This window comes from Rattus norvegicus, chromosome 2 (assembly GCF_021556685.1).
Source record: "Rattus norvegicus strain SHRSP/BbbUtx chromosome 2, alternate assembly SHRSP_T2T, whole genome shotgun sequence".
Classification (NCBI taxonomy): Eukaryota; Metazoa; Chordata; class Mammalia; order Rodentia; family Muridae; genus Rattus; species Rattus norvegicus.
Window position 1 is genome coordinate 186417575 of NC_141535.1, and position 20834 is coordinate 186438408.

Consider the following 20834-nt stretch of genomic DNA (forward strand, 5'->3'; position numbering starts at 1 on the left):
GGCGTATCCAGTTTGTTAATCTGTGTCTTTTTATTGGGGAGTTGAGACCATTGATGTTTAGCGATATTAAGGAATAGTGATTATTGCTTCCTGTTATATTCATATTTGGATGTGAGGTTATGTTTGTGTGCTTTTCTTCTCTTTGTTTTGTTGCCAAGACAAAGCAAGTTTCTTGCTTTTTCTAGGGTATAGCTTGCCTCCTTATGTTGGGCTTTACCATTTATTATCCTTTGTAGTGCTGGATTTGTAGAAAGATATTGTGTAAATTTGGTTTTGTCATGGAATATCTTGGTTTCTCCATCTATGTTAATTGAGAGTTTTGCAGGATACAGTAACCTGGGCTGGCATTTGTGTTCTCTTAGGGTCTGTATGACATCTGTCCAGGATCTTCTTGCTTTCATAGTTTCTGGCGAGAAGTCTGGTATGATTCTGATAGGTCCGCCTTTATATGTTACTTGACCTTTTTCCCTTACTGCTTTTAATATTCTTTCTTTATTTTGTACATTTGGTGTTTTGACTATTATGTGACGGGAGGAGTTTCTTTTCTGGTCCAATGTATTTGGAGTTCTGTAGGCTTCTTGTATGCTTATGGGCATCTCTTTCTTTAGGTTAGGGAAGTTTTCTTCTATGATTTTGTTGAAGATATTTACTGGTCTTTGAGCTGGGAGTCTTCACTCTCTTCTATACCTATTATCCTTAGGTTTGATCTTCTCATTGAGTCCTGGATTTCCTGTATGTTTTGGACCAGTAGCTTTTTCCGCTTTACATTATCTTTGACAGTTGTGTCGATGATTTCTATGGAATCTTCTGCTCCTGAGATTCTCTCTTCTATATCTTGTATTCTGTTGGTGATGCTCGTATCTACGGCTCCTTGTCTCTTCCTTTGGTTTTCTATATCCAGGGTTGTTTCCCTGTGTTCTTTCTTGATTGCTTCTATTTCCATTTTTAATTCCTTCAACTGTTTGTGTTTTCTTGGAATTCTTTCAGGGATTTTTGTCATTCCTCTCTATAGGCTTCTACTTGTTTATTTATGTTTTCCTGCGTTTCTCTAAGGGAGTTCTTCATGTCTTTCTTGAAGTCCTCCAGCATCATGATCAAATATGATTTTGAAACTAGATCTTGCTTTTCTGGTGTGTTTGGATATTCAGTGTTTGCTTTAGTGGGAGAATTGGGCTCCGATGATGCCATGTAGTCTTGGTTTCTGTTGCTTGGGTTCCTGCGCTTGCCTCTCGCCATCAGATTATCTCTGGTGTTACTTTGTTCTGCTATTTCTGTCAGTGGCTAGACTGTCCTATAAGCCTGTGTGTCAGGAGTGCTGTAGACCTGTTTTCCTCTCTTTCAGTCAGTTATGGGGACAGAGTGTTCTGCTTTCGGGCGTGTAGTTTTTCCTATCTACAGGTCTTCAGCTGTTCCTGTGGGCCTGTGTCCTGAGTTCACCAGGCAGGTCACTTGGAGCAGAAAAGTTGGTCTTACCTGTGGTCCCGAGGCTCAAGTTTGCTCGTGGGGTGCTGCCTACAAGCTCTCTGCGGCGGCAGCAACCAGGAAGATCTGCGCCGCCGTTTCCGGGAGCCTCCGTGCACCAGGGTTCCAGATGGCGTTTGGTGTTTTCCTCTGGCGTCAGAGATGTGTGCAGAGTGCAGTGTCTTCTGGTTTCCCAGGCGTGTCTGCCTCTCTGTAGGTTTAGCTCTCCCTCCCACGGGATTTGGGTGCAGAGAACTGTTTATCCAGTCTGTCCCTTCAGGTTCCGGCGGTGTCTCAGGCTCAGGGGTCCTGCCGCTCCTGGGCCCTCCCCCATGGGAACCCAGAGGCCGTATACAGTTTCCTCTTGGGCCAGGGATATGGGCAGGGGTGGGCAGTGTTGGTGGTCTCTTCCGCTCTGCAGCCTCAGGAGTGCCCACCTGACCAGGCCTTGAGGTCTCTCTCCCACGGGGTTTGGGAGCAGAGAGCTGCTGCGGGCCGGGATCCGCAGGTTTGGGACTCCTGGTAAACCATATTGATTAGTCTTATAGTTCTTTTTCTATTGCTTTGACAAAATACCATGACCAAAACAACATGTGAAAGAAAGCATTTAATTTGGAGCTCATGGTTCCAGAGAGTTAGAGTCCGTCATGGTGGGGGTCATGGTAGCAAGGGCAGGTACTGGAGCAGCAGCTGAGAGCTTCTATTCTTGTTCACAAGTAGGCAGAGAGAGCTAGCTGGGAATGGCTGGACTTTGGAAACTTCAAAGCCCATTATTAGTGAAGCACTCCTTCAACAAGGCCATGCTTCCTAATCCTTCCTGAAAGTTCCATCAACTGAGGACCAAGCATTCAAATTTATGAGCCTATGAGGGGTGTTCTCATTCAAAACACTCATTCAAAAAACATTTGGCTGATGGAATTGGGGAGAAATGGACACAGAGCCTTATCTTCCACGTCTTTAAAGTATGAGGGCTGGATTGTTGCAAGGAAGGAAAAGGAGTAACGACACGGTGTTTACAGTTAATTTCTCCCAGCGGTCCTATTTCCAATTCTTGCAAATGTTGAGAAACCTGACGACTCAGGATGCCTCTGTTGCTGTATGTAATTCTTTGACCCTTTGTAGTGGGTTGGCCTGATGCTCTTTGTATCCTGATTCCCCACGAGGGGTTGGTTGCCTCCTTCACACACTCAGGTGATGCTATGAGCCTTCTCTCCATTTGAACTGGTCAATAAAAGGCTAGATAGAGCCTGTGATTGGGCAGTGGAAGGGAAAGGTGGGACTGGAGGATCGAGATGGAGAGGCATCTAGAGCGGGAAGAAGAGGAGGAGAAGCCGAGATAAACTAAAACTGCATGGCCAGCCAGGAGAAACTGCAAGTAGCAAGGGGTCTTCTAGCTGGGGAATAAGTTAGTATAGTACTAGATCTGCCCAATCTAGGCACATAGCTTATAATTAAAATATCTGTATTGTGTGTCGTTTATACGAGCTTATTAGGGTTGGAAATTCCAACAACAACCCTTTCCTTACAATATGGTTTAATTTATCAGAAAACGTAATTCCTGGGCCGGAGAGATGGCTTAGGGATGAAGACACCATATGGTCTGGCACCTAGGTAAGCATGACATGCAAATTTGAGAAGCATTCCACATTTTTTAAGGAAAAATTGTGTGTGTGTGTGTTCACAAAAGTCTCTCTCACACAGAACCACCAATACCACCAACAAAAACCAAGAATCAATAGTCATCAGTTTTTGATATCTCTCAATATCAGTTGTCTCACTTCCTCAATAAAAAGACACAGTCCAACAGAATGAATTTGAAAGATTCCCTCCTTCTGCTGCATCCCAGAAACACACCTCAACATCAAAGACTGGCATTGCCTCAGGGTAAAAGGTTGAAAAAAATATTCCAAGCAAATGGACCTAAGAAGCAAGCTGGTATTGCCCATTTAATATCTAACAAAATAGAGTTCAAAACAGAACTAATCAGAAGAGATAGAGAAGGGTCCTACTTAACTCCTCAGAGGAAAAATCCACCAAGATGACATTTCAATTCTTAACATCTGTGTTCCAAACACAAGGGAACCCAAAGTTTATAAAAGAAATGCTACTACTGCTTAAATCACTTATTGACCTTCACACACTTGATAGTGGGAGATTTCAACACCTGACTCTCACCAATGGGCAGTATGGTGGTTTGAATGTGCTCGGCCCATGGGAAGTAGCACTATTAGGAGGCGTGGCCTTGTCAGAGGGGGTGTGTCACTGTAGGTGTGCTCAAGCTCTGCCCAGTGTGGAAGAGAGACGTCCCCCTGGCTGCCTTAGCGAGCTGTAGAACTCTCAGCTCCTTCTCCATGTCTGCCTGGATGCTGCCATGCTTCCCACCATGATGATGCATTAAACCTCTGAAACTGTAAGCCATTCCCGATTAAATGTTATAAATAACATTCATAAATGCCTTTATAAGAGTTACATTTATCATGTCCCTCCAGAGCAATGAAACCCTAACTAAGACAGGTTATGACAAAACTGAACAGAGAAATAATAGAGACAGCAGACATTATAAACCAAATGGCCCTAACATCTACAGAGCATTCCACTCAAAGACAAAAGAATACACCTTCTACTCTGCCCCTCATGGAACTTTCTCCAAAACTGACCACATTCTTAGACACAAAGTAAGTCCAAACAGATAAAAGAACATTGAAATAACTCCCTGCATCCTATCAGACCACCATGGATTAAAGCTAGATATCAACAGAAGAAAAGCAAAAACCAGAAAGCTTACAAACTCATGGAAACTGAATCACTCTCTACTGGATGAAAAAATGGGTCAAGACAAATAAAATAAAGACTTTCTAGAATTCAATGAAAATGAATACACAACATACCCAAACTTACGGGCCACAACGAAAGGGATGTTACATGAATGTCAAGGGTTTTCCCTCTGTGGCAGAGAAATGGGAAGGTAAAGGTGCTTGTGATGGCTATTCTTGGTTGCCAACTTGACTACAGCTGGAATTAACTAAAACCCACACCAGGTACACCTGGGTTACACCTTCTGGGTTAATCTGGCCTCCACCTTCTGGTGGCAGCCTGCATAAGAACATGGAAGAAGGAAGCCGGCTCTGCTTGTCCTTCCTCTTGCTGGAAAGGTCCTCACTTCACTGGCATTGGAGCTTACTTCTGGTGTGTTCTGAAGACCAGCTGAGACATCATGGACTGAACAACTAGTGGATTCTTGGACTTTCTGTTGGTAACCATTGTTGGATTAGCTGGACCATAGCTTGTAAGCCACTGTAGTAAATAATGTGTAATTCATTAATATATGAATTCTGTATTATTTATATGAATAAATACATATACTAATGTACATATGAATATGTATAGAGGATCAGTTCTGTTCCTCTAGAAAACCCTGACTAATACAGTGCGATTTGTGAGATTAATGGAGATTTGAAATTCAGATGACATTACATTTGAATGTCCTAAGTTCTTGCGTAGGGAGTTGGGGAAAGATATAACGGAATGGTGTTATTCCTGTGACAGGAAATTCTGGCTGGTACTAATGTCCCTGTCGGAGCACACAGACTGGGCACCTCAGGGTTGCTCCACAGGTTTGTACCGGAAATCAGAACAATGCATGACTGGGGGCATGTATAGCTTTCACCTGAACTAGAAAATCTTGGGGGCGGGGGTTGCCCTTTCTTATCTGTCTGAGACAAAAGGAACATAGACATTAAAATTTGAGGGTTTTTGTTTTTAACATAAAAATTTTGTTTTGCTGACAAATTAGATGGTCCACAGAAATGAAGTCTTTATTGTAGCCTTTTTTTTTTTTTTTCCCACTAAGATCCTTAGGTCTGTAAGTCAGTCTGTGGGCTTACGGTGCTTAGTTTGCCTAATCAGAAGTACAGTTTTTTTTTTCTTTTTTCTTTTTTTCGGAGCTGGGGACCGAACCCAGGGCCTTGTGCTTGCTAGGCAAGCACTCTACCACTGAGCTAAATCCCCAACCCCAGAAGTACAGTTCTTAAAACCTCAAATGCATTAGAAATCCTCCAAGCAAGAAGAGAAATAGCTATGTTTCTAGCAACTTTTGATGAATGAATAGCACAAAGCTGCTGTAATTTCTATATGTATTTAAATCAATTTGTCTTTATTAGTTATATCCAGTTACACGTGCACATATTTATTTGAGCAGAAGGAAATGGGTTTGTAGGTTCTGTGTAATAGCTCAGTGGCTTCACAAGTTGTGAATTATTCATACAGATTTTGAGCTTCATACATGGAAGTTCATGGGCTTACTTGAAAAATTGAAATTGATTGTGTCAACACATTTTAAACCTAAGACAGTATTCCCCATTTCTGCCTAATTGAATCATGGAAGCAGCAGAAGAAACATCGTTTTAGACCTCTGCTTTATGGTTGCTTAGGTAAATGCTGTGAGTGTCTTGATAAGCAAGCAGAGATCACGTGCAGATCTGTGTGCTCTTCAGTTAATACAGTGCGCTATATGGAACCTTCCCTGTATTTGGATGTGGTGCTGAGGTGACTGGTCTGAGTAGTTCCAGAAGGTTCTCTGAAGAGTAAGAGGCGAATGACATCTCTGTTTATGTGAGCTTAACATTTAGTTAAAACCATAAACAGATAGAAAGGATGACAGAGAATATTATATAGTGGAGAAAGTTTTGGAGACTTTGGTGTCAAACTTCAGATGTCTCTGGGCTCCAGATGTAGGGTCTTATTTGATTCTCAGAAAAACAACGTGGGTGCTGTCTCCTTTACACATCACTAATGCAGTTCCAGGGGATCTGAGCTGCATTTTCCGTGGGCACCAGGCTTTCATGCGAGGCACATGTGTGCAAGTAAAACACTCAACACATAAAGTAAGTTTTATTTGCCTAAAGGCATGCAGCTATCACATCGCAGTGCCAGGATTTGGATCTAGGTCTTACACTTCAAGCCTTTTTCTTTTATCTCTGTAGGACACCAAGTCAAAAGTCTTCAGTTTGAGGTTCAAGACCATCCTATTAAAGATATTACTACAACATATCATCCTTGGGTCTTAGTCTCCATAAATCTTAGTTCCCACCTTTGGTAGGTCTGTGCCAAAAAGATGACAGGTAAGGTGTCTATTTTGATGGCTTGCCACTTGGGTCCGCAAAATATTCTGATCTTATCTTTATTCCCTGCTGTTGGGAATAGTCTGTTCCTTGTTCTGTTTGTGACAGGAGGTTATCTGTCCAAAGTCGAAAAATGTGTGTGAGTTTAGGAACAGGAAAAGTGTGCAAATAAAGGCTTCGAGCATCTTTTAAAATGACCAGTGCCAGCCTAGCAGTGGTGGCTCACACCTTCAGTCCTAGCACTCATGAGGCAGAAGCAGGAAGATCACTGTGGGTTTGAGGCCAACCTGGTCTACAGAGCAAGTTCCAGAACAGCCAGGATTACAGAGAGAAACCCTGTCTTAAAACCCACAAAAACAAAAAGTCAGTGACTAAAGAGGCTATAGGTCCTGACGACAGATGACTGCAGTCAGGGAAGTTCTTGGCCTGCCTGAGTTTGCCTCCTCTTCTAGCAGTGGGGGCGGGCGGGCAGGCGGGGCATCAGACACCAAATCTGCCTTCAGTTTTGTTTTCCTTGTAAGCCAGTCACTGCACCTGAGTCTCTCGCTCTCTCTTTCCCATATTTGCTTGTTCTATATTTTTCTTTAAAGCGTTAAATAAAAGTTCTTTAAAGTTTTTTTAAGAATGGTGTTTTCATTTTTAATGATTTATTTCTTTAGTGTGTGTGTGTGCATGTGCACATGAAGACCTGAAGGCGTCGTGTGTCCTCCATTCTTCTCTACCTACTCCTCTGAGGTAGGGTCTCACATTTTTTCTCCACCACTCTGGAAGCTAGCACGCTCCAGCAATTCTGTCTCTGTCCTCTTGAAGCTGAGGCTTGTGGAAACTCATGGATGTTACATGGGTGCTGAACTCCAAACTCCAGTGTTATGATTGCACGCTCTCTCTAAGCCATCTCTTCAGCCTCTATGTTCTTATGTTTTTTAAAGACAACTTGCTTATTTGGGGCTGGCGAGACGTGCACAAGCCTAGCCACCTACGTTTGATCTCCAGACCCCATGGTAGAAGGAGAGAACTGACTCCCAAGAGTTGTCCTCTGACCTGACCTCCACGTGTGCAGTGCCCTCACAAATGCCTCATACACATAAAATTAAAACTTGCTTATTTTATTGTGTGGAGAAAAAACATTGTTCTGTGGTGTAAAACATACCTGGTATTTAAGGACTATACATCATTGACATTTGCAAAATGTTTTCTTTAGTGGCACTGAGGTGGGAGAAACCACCCTTGCTCCGACAGTGTGGGAGGAGATCCAGACGGATACCAACTGTTCTTCCAGATTCTTGGGATGTTTTTGTTGACTGGGATGGAGGCATGGCACTCCAGTGGAGATCAGAGGACAGCTTGTAGGAATCAGTTCTGTCCCTCCACCATGTGGGTACACGGGTTTGACCTGAAGTGTGGCAGGCAAGCACCTTTACTTGCTTGAACATCTCGCTGGCCCTGCTGGTGCTGGAGTACTTTGGCATCCGTCCTATGGACCAGTTTTCTCTGTGTTCATCGTCAGGTTTCCCTTGCTGTAGCTTCCTCTGAAATTTGTTTTTTCTCTTTGTCACAAGGTTCATAGAGCTGTAGGAGGAAAATAAAAGTTTGCATTATTACCTCACAACTTAGACTAGCTGTGAAATAGAACACTTGATGTGAGAAGGCTCACCTGTCCTGAGATGTGTGTTTGGTAGGATTTCATGCCTGGAAAGGGAATGGGGAAAATATATGGACATAATATATGTGTTGTGTGGGAGGCATAGAGGGAAGCAGGGATCCAGGAAACTCCATCTTTTTCCTCACACAAAAGGAAGCATTATATATCTTGGTCTCCATGATATTGCTAAGGTCCAAGAAAACATGTCTTTTTGTGTGGAACACTGCCTCTTCCATAATTCTACTAAGCCTGAGTTTCAGAGAGATGAAGAAAAGGGACAACTAGGCATGGTTGTTGACGTCTGCAATGCCAATACCTTGTCTCAGTTTCTCTCACAGCTTCATCACGTAAGTAGTGGGGTTCAGCTTTGGGTTTTTGTTTGTTTGTTTGTTTTTGGTTTTGGTTGTTTAAAGCTTTGTTGTTCAAAAGTAGTGGTGATAGGACAAGGCTGGACTCAGTTTCCCCACTGAGTTTGTACTGTGCCTAAAGAAATAACATTAACAAGAATTTAGCTTAACCTGCTAGGGAGACTTGTATTCAGTGAACTGTGAATAAAGGGTCAGACCACTTGATTCCCAGAGCCCCTGTGTGAAACCTGGCCCAGTTTTAGCACGTCCTTGCCTGGGTGTAGGTACAGGCAAGGGAGATGTACTTTGCTTACGAAGTTGTCTCTGTTTCTGGGTATATGAGGAGGCAGTGTGAAAATGCAGAGGGTTGTAATGGGGATAGAAGTGCTTTACATGTTAGAGGAGTTTTGCATTATGCGGAGTTAGAAGGATCTGTACTAGATCCTGTGAGGGGCACACTTAGTTCTCCATTAAATAATAGGGATATTTGCTTGGAGGTGTTGTTGAGGTTAGAGTCACCAATCCATCATACAGTTTACAGGAAAGATCTCTGCATTTATAGAGCTTACATTACGGTATCATTCAAACTAGTAGTTATTAATTTGAGAAAAGCTTAAATGAATTAATTCCAAGGACAGGCAAAACTTGCATTAGTTGCTTGTTCAACAAGCAACTAGTTGCCTAGTGACAAAATTATTAAATGCCCCAAACTTTTAATACTCAATAAGGTCATCAGCTTTGGGGAGGAGCTGTGTTGGAGCCCATCTTAGCCCCATCTCCTGCTTTGTTTGTCTTTCTATAATATCTAGATGAACGTTGCCTCCACTTGCAGCACTGTTCAGTGAGTGGAGGTCGCTGTGTTTACTGTCTCCCACAGCCTCTCCTAGAGGGTCTGACCTCTTCCCTGGTGGGAAGTCTGATCTGGCTGTCTCCATGTAGATACAGATTTGTGAGGACTTAACACATTAGAACCAGTGTCACCCACATACTGGTTTGCATGCTTGGAGAACATTTTTCCCTCCCTAAGGTCTTCCTTTCTGTACTTTCCCTCCTAGGAAATAATTAAGCAAAGACAGACTGAGCTGGCAGAGCTGAGATCTCTCCCGGACATACCTTGAAAGGCCACCAGGCTGGAGACCAGCATCCCCCAAGCCTTTACTTGCAGGAAGCCTGAACTGAGAGTGCCATTCATATGGCTGAAGTCAGGGTGTGACCTTTTCCTCTGTCTTATTTCCGTGTGGTTCTCTGTTCCAGGTTAAAAAGAGAATTGTGGATCAAAAGAGGGTTCCGGAAGTCCAATCTTCCTTTTGTAGCATTTCCTATGTAGTCTCCAAGAAAGCCTAGTAGTCCAATTCACTTCCTGAATAAATATTTTTGATACCTGTGAGCTATGCTATTTATAGTTAAACGTAGAAATCAACACAGAATCTAGCATTCACCAGAGACAGAGATGCATGTAGGCCTCCAGGAGCTCTAGAGTTTTGACAGAAGGTAAAACAGATTATCCTGAACTTTGGGGACTTTGGGTTTCTGCTAGATTTCATTCATTATAAATAGTCTTCTGGAATGGATCAAGTCATTTAGCATAAGTTAAAATCTCAGGTGCTGGAATAGAGCTGGGGCTTCGGTCCTTGTCTCTCTGTGTGAGCATTGAGTATGAGTTGTCAAAGGACAACGATAGTGCCTCCTGAAAGTCTGTATGGATTAATATGAGCACAATCCCTGGCACATGCTGAGCGCCCAGTACATGGTAGGCATTGTTTTTTAATGCCACCTGTTGCCCATCTGCTCCTACTTTCCAGAGGGCACCTTATTGCCGCTGTTGATGGTCATTCATGATGAATGTTTAAGTAGCCTGAGAGGATATAGACAGTCCTTGTTAAGAAAAAGTCAGCTCAAGTAGGAACACTCGGGGTGCATTAGGAGCCTGTGAACACCAGGTTTAAGGAGCAAGGACTCCTGGCATGCAGCACTTGGCACTGTGCTCAGGATGGCTACTCTTGCGGTTTAACTAGAGCAGAGTAGCTACATAAATACAATGAAATTGCCTAGAGCAATGACTCTCAACCTCCCTGATGCCATGACCCTTTAATACAGTCCCTCATGCTTTGGTGACCTCCAGCCATACAATTATTTTGCTGCCACTTATAACTAATTTTGTTACTGTTATGAATCATAATGTACATATCTGATATGCAGTTCACAGATTGAGAACCACTGGCCTAGAGCCTCATACTAGGCTAGAATGATTAGGCATTGTAGACACTGAGAAGCTATTGATTCTTTGAGTGCCTGCACAGCTGACCTTCTAGATATGTCTGCTGGCAACCTAGACTGGATTGGGACAGTGCTTAGAGTTGGTGGCCCATTTATTGAACAATAAGCCCTGTAGAAAGTTGAAAGAGAAATGATTGGTAATCTCAAGGATCTCACTTGTTAAAGTCTAGAGAAATATTTCAATTGTGATTTAAAAGACTTGGAGAGTGTATTTGGAAAGAAAAGGATAAATGTAGGAAAAACTTGTAGTAAATAAAGAAAATCAGGGTTTTGACAGAGAATCATGGACAGATGCAGTCTCGGGAAGACAAGTTTGAGGAGATGGAGCTGCCCAGAATCGGTTCAGCATTAGTGGGGTGCTTGAAGTAGAGCTAGAAAAGGTGATTTGTGCGTCACTTGCAAAATGCAGGTTTAAACCAGGGTCCGTGCAAGCTTGAGAGAGGGTAGGAAGGCAGAATGGTGAGGACGGGTTTGATAGATGGGAAGAGGAAATAAAGGCAAAACAGGAGAGCAATTAAACAAGTCAGAGAACACTCACAGAACCCAAGAGAGAAGATTTCAGTGGAAGAAAGAATAGTCAAACTGCTGAGTAACAGGTCACATAGGTATGTAGCAACAAGCAAGCAAGAAAATATAGGTCACACTGAAGTGGAACATTTGAATGACTAGTACCATAGAAGAGAATGGGAATGTTTACTAAAAGGCCCTTCCTCTCTCTCAGATTTTTATTTACTGCAGATAAAATGCAGAAATAATATTTATTTGTTTACTGGTTTGATGTAGCTATGTAGCCCAGGCCCAAAACTTATGATCAGTCTTGGTTTCCTGAATGTTGAGATCCTAGATATGTGCCACCATGCTGGGTTGATGGCTTTTTAAAAAATTTCATATGAGGCTGGCATATGGTTTAATGGTAAAGTATTGGCTTAGCATGCTCTAGGTCCTGGGTTCAATATGCAGCACAGAGAAAAGTTCATACAGACAACAAGTTCTTCTAAAATTTTTGTATAGCTGACAGTGTCTCTCTTCTTACATATTGGTAGTTTGGTTGGGAATAGAATTCTAGGTAAAAGATACTTTTTCTTTTCCCCACAGAATTTTTGAAGGTTTGCTCTCAGATGGGCCCTTTATAAAGCTTGTCTAGGTTTGTCACATTTATTGTATTGTTGTGGTAAAGAAATGCATGATACTGTTCTATTGAGGTGGTAATGGAGAAGGGAGGCACGCCCACTATGAAGGACACAGTCAGAAGAGGAAGCCTTGCTATCTCGGTGAGCTTAAGACCCAGAATAACAGTTCAGGGGTCTGTCAACTTTCTGACTTCTGATTCTAGAAAACTGAACTCACGGGGGCCACATTTTTGCTTTATTTCTGTTTTTTTAATCCAATAGTTTCAGTGGGTTCCAGTTTCTTAGAACTGAATGCTTCTTAGGGCAATTTCAGACCAATCTCTGTCTATTGGAGGAAATACAGCTTCATCTCTAGGAGACCTCCAAAGTAGGCATCAAAAGATCTAGGTTGTAGACCTGTATTTTTACTAGCCTAGTCAATGAGTATCATTAAATAAATTTCTCTACCTCCTAATGACTCAGTCTTCCAATGAGAATGAAAGGCATTCTAGAAAGATTTGGAGTAGTAAAGATGCAACTACGTTTGTATACGTACTTTGAAGAAAGGTGTAAGACAAGGAGTATCTGCCAATTGGGGTGTCAGCAGAGGACTGGGTAGTAGGAAGGATTCTTAAGGGGACTGCTATCTAGGACCTCAAACTGCTACTTGAAATTCCCACTGTCTGCCCTGCTCACTGCTTCTCTGATGGCATTAGGGATATTAGGGACTCACCTGTGACAAGAACAGAGAGAAAATGGTCATGAATGTAGATTTCTGGCTTCTGGCTTCTGGCACAACACTGGTAGGTCCCACTGTCTGATGGTGTGGCTTGTTCTATTGTAAACACCAACTGAGATGACTTTTCAATGACACCGTCTGTCCCAGGATCCCTTTTAACCTTTAGCTGTTCCAAGCTGGTCTCAGGGGAACAGTTCCAAGATCTGTCTTTGCACCAGAAGAGAATTAGCCCCTCAGCTTCATCTTTCTTGTACTGCAAAGTACAGGTGAAGTCCAGTCGCCCTCCTTTCTGGGATGCTGAGCTGCTGATATGAATACATCCTGGAATGGAATGCAGAAGTTACCTGTGGGAAGCCAGGGTTCCTCAAGTCCCACCCCGCTGGTCCTTGTCACTAGAACACAGTCTGACACTGGCAGATGGGAAACACAACTGCTAATTGCTTCTGTGACGGTAAGCACACAGCCTGCCTCTTCTGATTCTTTAGGGACCAGATGTATACAGGTAAAACTTCTACACCATGCATGGGGCCATGGCAAATAAAACAGGAGCTGGATCTTAGTTACTTTTCAACGGCTGTGGCAAAACACCATGACTGAAGCAACCTAGAAAAGAAAGTGTTTAATTTTCCTGGGAATGTGAAGAGCGGAAGCATGGTGGCAGGAAGAGTTGAGAACTCATATGTCAAACTGTAAGCAAGAGGCAGACACACAGTGAGAATGGAGAGAAGATTTTGATACCTCAAACCTGCCCCCAGTGACACATCTCCAACAGAGTCATATGGCTTAATCCTTCCTAAGCAGCCACTATTGGGGAACAAGTATTCAAATGCCCAAGACTTTCTAGGACACTTCATTCAAACCATCACAGCTCTGCTCTCAAAGCCCAAAGTATAGTTGGCCAAAATACTGCACTTTGGTCTATGGCAAACACTGAGATTTCAGGCCACGGTCCCTTGATAGAGGTGGAGGCCGTAGCAGTGATGTTCCTGGGCCTAGAGGTGGTAGGGCGGATGGATGGGAGGAAGCCCTACCCCAGTGGGGAGGATGTGTTTGCCAACAAAGGTTTTTCCCTGTGTGAATGGATGCAAACAAGTGCTCTGAAATGCCTTCCTATTTCAGGGAGATAGAGTCTAATTTCTGGGAAAGTGTAACACACCTGGCATTAAAATGAAGACGTATTCTCGTAATGTTTCTGTGTTTTTCAAAGAAACCAAAATTCTCACCACAGGAAGGCCTTACTTGGAATCTACAGGAAGTAAGGAGAACAAAGAAATGGCGTGCGCATGAAATGGAGCTCGGAAGGTGGAACAGGGAGTCGGAGATGACAGGAGAGGCTCTCAGGCCAAAGACCAGAAGGAATGAAGCCTCAAAAACTCTACTCTCGTGGTATGATTCCACAAAGGAGCTGTGGCCAGACAATCCCTGAAGAAATCCCTCAAGGGTAAACAGGTTCATAAAAATATGGGTTGGGTGAACTGCTACAGAGTAGTAAAGGAAGACAGGCGCATGGTGGCCACCAAGCATTCTCGAAGAGCACCTTCGAGGTGGTGGAACGCCGAGGGCCTCACCTGCTTCGCTGACACCATGAGTGCAGGGGCGGTGTGGGCAGAAGATCCCTCCATGGGTCGTACATGCTATTGCACTATTTTCAGCATCTGAGCAAAGACTACTGCACAGATGCTGTCACAGGCAGATCACCCGGGCAGACTCATTACTCCTGACCAGCGTGGGAACTGCCAAATGTAGGTGATGTGCCCTGTGCCTGCTGCCTCCTGTCAGTGTGGTGACGGTGGCTGTCATGGAAGCCACCTATGGATGAAGCATGAACTATTGCTTTGTTCTTTCAGCTGTCTCCCCTCTTCAAAGGGCAGAGACCTCAAAGGGAAATGAGTGTTTTTATGCATGAGTGTAAATGGTGTGTGTGTGTGTGTGTGTGAGTGTGTGTACACGTGCACTCGCGCATGCGCGTGTGCACGTGCAGACCATAGGATAACCTCGGTGGCATCTTCAAGAACATGTTACTTCCTTTGAAACAGGGTCTCTGGTTAGACTGGCTGGTCAGTGAGCCCAAAGGATCCTCCTGGTTCCCCCATCCCCTGCCACCATCCCTGGCATTTTGTATATGTTTGGCAAACACTTTTCCAACTGAGCCGTCTCCCCAGCACAAGTTTTGTTGTTTTTGTTTCAACACAATCTTAGCAAATTATTTAAGCTGCATTTTAAAAAATTAAAAGATTTATTCATTATATGTGTATGTATGTTTTGCCTGCATGTTTGTGTATGTACCATGTGCATGCCTGGTGTCTGAGGTTAGAAAGGGTAATGGAGCCCCTGGAACTGGAGTTACGGATGGTTGTGGGTGCTGGGATTGAACCAGGTCTTCTGTGAAAGCAGCAAGCACTCAGCTGCTGGGCCATGACTTTAGCCCCTCAGCTGCTTTCAAAAGCTCGTCTGCATGTCTTTGTGCTCCAGTATTATTAAGCGTTGGATAGGTTTCCAAAGCTAGACTTGAAAATGTTCTCTTATATTATCAGAAATTTTATATTCTAATTATTATATCCAGGAGTCAGATGTTTTTATTTCCCATTCACATGGTCAGAGTTGGCACAGACTGTAGAGGAAGGAGTCAGACATGGGGGTGCCCAAGTCTCTGACTGTGAAAGATTGAACTCCTCCCATACGAAGGTTGGTTGTGAGGGGTACTGCCTGGATGAGGCAGTGGGATGACTTCAAGCTCTCTCCTTACACCATGACAGATGCACATCAAAGTTTATTGCTATATAGTCCTAAAGGTTTCTCAGGAAGCTGGCCTTCCTTCCTTTTTTTTTTCTTTTTTTTTAAGTTTACAGGCCCTCGTAACCTGAAGGCTAAGTGGGTATAAATCTCTTCTCTCACAGGCTGCAGTTGCCCTTGCACGGTAGAGCATCAAGGTAAGGCAGGCAGAGAAGTGTGGCTTCCCTGACCACTGAACTTCTGTAAATCCCTAAAGCTCCAGCGTTAGGTCCCGCCCCCAGACTTCTCTAACTGCCGCAATTGCCTTTCCAGCCCTTCAAGGCAGGTGAATGGCCAGGCCCTGCCATACAGGAAAAAAAGTCAAGATCAGGCCACAGAATCCCACCAATCCCAGGGCACCCCAAGAAACATAAAGCCTGCCTCCTGCTTAGTTCTTTGCTGCTTCTCTCTCCAGCAGAGGCTGCCTTTCTTCTGTCTCTCCCAATCTCTGGTTTGAAGTTTGTTGTGTGGTGTGACTTTGTGGTATTCCTTGGCTCCTGACTGCCAGGTTACCTTCCCCCTCAGAACTGTAACATTTACAAGTCTATCTATCTATAACCACAAAATCAAACCATTACTATGAAATTATGCAGTCACGATAATTTAGAGAGCTTAAGAGTTCCTTCATATGTCTTGAAAAAAATCAGGGCATCTTTACTGATAAATGAAATCATGCACAGAGAAAATCATTTCCCCAAACCCAGAGTTCTCCCAATGACTGTCTCTGCCCTGGACCTATCCTCACCACCATGTTGGAAGTTCACAATTGCCAGCAGGATAGCCAGGGCACAGCAGCTTTGGCCAGGTGCCATCAGGATTTGCATGTTTTTGTCAGCCGCAGGAATTTCACGTAGATGTTGACTTTGCTGGTCTGTGGCTGCACACCCCTGAAAAGCACAGAAAGACACTCATTAGATGAAGACGCTAAGGCCGCTAAGACCAGCTCCCTGTTTTGGGTACTTGCTGGGGTTGTCTGACTGTGGCGGAGGTGAAGAGAACTTCAGGGTACGGCTGGTTTGGGAATGATAGAGAAAGATCAAGAAGAGGAGAGAAGAATGGGGCGGGGAGCTGGGCTGAGAGACTTTGCCTATTTTTCTTGGGCTCTTTTGCCAAACAGCCCGTTATACACATATGTGTGTATATGTGTATGTGTATATGTATATGTACATTTGAATACATATATGTAAATACATGTGGTAAAGTATAATATGTAGAAAGGAGAACAAGAAAGGGTAAATATAGGGGTGAGGAAGGACTGAATTCAGGTGAAGGGCACTTGTATCATGAATGAAGCTAATTTTGTTCTAGTTTCAAGTGTATCATGAATATTTCGGTGATTTGTAAGAACTAAAAACCATATTGGATAATGAAAGTATAAAACCCGACAAGAAGATGCCGCACGGCTTCAGAATGGCTGCCTGGCTGCAGGGAAGTTTACAGATGCACACACTTTGGATTTGGCTAATTTTAATGCGTCATCATTTTCTTATTTGAGAATTCTTTACAATAAAGTTTTCATTAAAAAAAAAGTTGTTTGGTTTCCAATATTCTTTCCATAAGGTTTCCCTGATGTTGAGAGCGTTTTCTCCTAATATTTTATTATTATTATTTATATTTTTATATTCTAATCTTGGTTAAACAAAATTATGTCCACATTTTAAAAAGCACTCAAACACAGGAAACTGAGTTGATAAATTTGATTCGTTCATTCAAGAGAATATTCCTCAGGCGTGTGCCTTCTGCCAACATTTCAGGCCTATACATCAGTGGCACAAGAGATTTTAATGAAATGGGGACAGAAATGGGTGACTGGAGGGTCAAAAGGAAAAAGAACAGAGGAAAGGAGAATAGGGAGAAAGGAAAGAGAAAATAGGGCAGAGGAAAAGAAAATAACAGAACTCCAAGAAAACCTACAGGGAAGCAGTCCAAAGGCTTTGCAGACCTTAGCAAGCTTTAAAACTTAGGACAGGTTTACGGAATAAGAATATATAGATAGTCAGGGGTGTCAGTGGTAGCACAGGCTTCATCCCAGCGCTCGGGAGGCAGAAGCTGGCCTGGTCTACAGAGTGAGTTCTGAGACACACCTGGGGCTAGAGAAAAACTCTTTCTGCCTTTTGCCTCAGCTTACCCAACTGTGATCACAAACATGGGTCCTCCAAACTAGCATGTTTATGTTTTAGGTTATTAAAAACTGAGAAGGCTGTAAAGTTATGAATGTTAGTGAAGGTTACTTTACTATTGAAGTAAGGTTTTTCCCAGGTGCTGAGGATCCACCCTTTGAGGCACAGTGTACGTAGAGTGGCTGATGTGCAGGGTTCAGCAGAGGTCAGCCGTCCCCAGCCTCTCACCGTTCCCCATTCACTCAGTCATCTAAACGGATTCCCAGTCCTGCAGGCACCAGCCACACAGGAAGTGCTTTATCCACATGTTCTGTTTCAAACGGTTGGACTGTAGTTTTACTGTACACTGTCAGTGTCTATGTTCATAACTGCTTACTGTTATGTTACCCTTGCCTACAGTATTCTGTATAGTAACACGCTGTACCTAAGAGCAAAAGGTTGTACCACATGGCCAAGGTAGACACAGGCTACGCCATCTTGGATTTTATGCGGATACTCTATGATTGTGCAGCCGTGACACCGTGACACTAGTGATGTATGTCCCAAGGTACCATCATCATTAGTGATGCATTGTATAAATTATTATGAAAACAGAGACTTTCCATTGTGCTATGATGTAGCAAGAGGGTCCTTAGCCAATGCTGGAGCCACACACTTGGACTTTTCTGTATCAAGAATCAAGGGCTGGAGAGATAGCTCAGAGGTTAAGAGCACTGACTGCTCTTCCAGAGGTCCTGAGTTCAATTCCCAGCAACCACATGGTGGCTCACAACCATCTGTAATGAGACCCGATTCCCTCTTCAGGTATGCCTGGAGATAGTGGCATACATAATAATAAATAAATCATAATTTAATAATAATAATTTATAAAAAAAGAATCATGAGCCAAATCAACCTCTATTTATTTAAAAACTGAGCTGTGTTAGCTTATAAATAAGGGCTTACACTGTCTATCATAACTTAGCATGTCAAAAAGGGCACAGTGTAGATTAAACACATAAACACCTTTTTACTGTACATTGTCTAGATATGTAAACACTGTTGTGTTACGGTTGCCTACGGTACTTAGTAAAGTAACGTGCTGTGCAGCTGTGTAGCCTAAGAGCAAAGGTGGAACCATATGCCTAAGTACGCAGAACCCAGGCCATCTTAGTTTGCACACATACACGCTATGCTTTTAAGAATCTTCTGTATGTTAATATGTAAATTATATATTTTTAAATTGTATACATTTACAAATGTATATTTAAGTACTTCTAGTCTGTAACTTCTTGAGTAGGTATACTCACAAGCTTTGGGGTCACTTTTTCATTGGTGTGACACAGTAGCTTACTGGAGCCACTTCAGGGAGGAAAGGTCTTCTCTGATTATGGCTTCAGAGGGAATCAGCCTGTTATAGCAGGAAAGGCTTGGGAGGGTGGCTCAGGCTTGTTCACATGACAGCAAGTGTGACACAGAGAACTAGGTCAGAAGAGGCTGGTGGGCTAGCCTCTAGCAATCCCTGTCTCTGTATCTTGAGGTTCTGAAACCTCCTACAGTAGCACCATGATACGGGGAACAAGAATTTAATAGACGCTGTTGGTGTACAGCACAGACCTAAGCTTCGACATTTGAAGGAAGAAGACAGAAATATTTACAATCATGTTCCTGATGATCACAAATTATATATTTACAAATATATATTATATATTTAAATTATAATTAAATATATTATATTTATTTTTTACTAGTTTTATGTGTAACCATGTGTACATGGGTGTCTTTGGGCATTTTCTGTGTGCAGCTGCCCAAGGAATCCAGAAGAGGGTGTCCGATCCCTGGGACTTGAGTGGCAGGCAGTTGTGAGCTGCCGTGTGGGTCCTCTTGAAGAGCAGCCCGTGTTCTGAGTCACTGAACCATCTCTCCGGCCCTTAACACATACTTTATTTTTTGCCACATATGTGTTGTGTAAAGAAATGGACTTCGCTGCATTTTCATACGTAGATATAGCACCGTGATTACATTAATCTCTGCCATTTCCTTCTCTTATTCACCTCTTCAACCCAAGGAAGTTAGATTACTTTTATTTCACTTTTATTTTATGAGTTTTGCCTGCATGTCTATGCATGTGTTCCCGTAGAGGCTATAAGAGGACATCCCCCTATGCTATTTAAAATTAGGATATGTTCGATTTCTGTTCTAACTTAGGGAAAACTGAAATTCTGTGGCATTGACTCCTCGGATCCAAGAGTATTTTTCCATGCTGTGTATCAATTACTTTTCTGTTGCTCTGATAAAATATCAGTCTCAAAATCAACTCACAGAAGAAAGAGTTTGTTTATGTTTACAATCCAGAGGGATGCATACGATTCTGTCATGTGACTGGAGAGATGGCTCAGTGGTTAAGAGCACTGATTGCTCTTCCAGAAGTCCTGAGTTCAATTCCCAGCAGCCACATGGTGGCTCACAACCATCTATAATGAGATCTGATGCCCTCTTCTGGTGTGTCTGCAGGTAGTGAGAGTGTACTAATATACATGAAATAAATAAATAAATTTAAAAAAAAAAAAAGATTCCACCATGGCCAGGGATCTTAGCTTACACCTTTAATCCCAACACTTGGGAGGCTGAGACAGCCAGACCTCTATGAGTCTGAGGCCAGCCTGGTCTTCAGAGTGAGTTCCAGGATAGCCAAGGCTTCATAGTGAGACCCTGCCCCTCCCCCAAAAAAATCCTACCCTGTACTAGGTGAAAGAAGAATACTGAGGAGTACTGGGGGCTGGCGAGATGGTCGGAGGGTAAAGTTGTCCACCACCAACTCTGACGCCTTGACTTTGATCTCTAGGACTGCATGATAGACAGAGAGAACTGACCCCTGAAAGCTGTAAGCTGTCCTCTGACCTCCACACAAGTGCTGTGGCCCTCCCTCAATTGCACATTAAAATAAAAATAAATGTCATTAAAAAAAGAGTAATGACTTTGAAATGCAAAACTAAAAGGATAAAAAATAGTAAAGTTGACATAGATAGATTAATATAAGGCAAAAGGTATAGTTTTTAAAAATTAATTGATTATGTATATATATGAATGTTTGTGTGTAAGTATGCACACCCAAGAGAGCATTAGATCTCATAGTATTACAGTTATAGATGGTTGTGGGTCACCATGTGGACGCTAGGAATTGAGTAGCCAGTGTTCTTAACCTCTGAGCCATCTCTCCAACCCCAAAAGGTATAGTTTTGCTGGCCTCACAGGCACTGCAAACATG

At 42.9% G+C, this 20834-nt stretch overlaps 1 protein-coding gene across 8 annotated transcripts in view; it reads right to left on the reverse strand.

Moving 5' to 3' along the window:
- Positions 1–5600: 5600 nt before the first annotated feature.
- The window catches only part of Cd160 (CD160 molecule), a 33983-nt gene continuing 18749 nt past the window's right edge, over positions 5601–20834 (reverse strand). For 3 of the 8 annotated variants that reach the window (XM_087631430.1, XM_087631436.1, XM_087631428.1), the window contains exons 2-4: positions 16213–16354; positions 12690–13016; positions 9599–9815 (exon numbers count right to left, since the gene is read on the reverse strand). In XM_087631430.1, coding sequence (XP_087487556.1) covers positions 9622–9815; positions 12690–13016; positions 16213–16291 — 600 coding nt within the window. In that variant the 5' untranslated portion in view covers positions 16292–16354 and the 3' untranslated portion in view covers positions 9599–9621. 8 annotated transcript variants of the gene reach the window in all.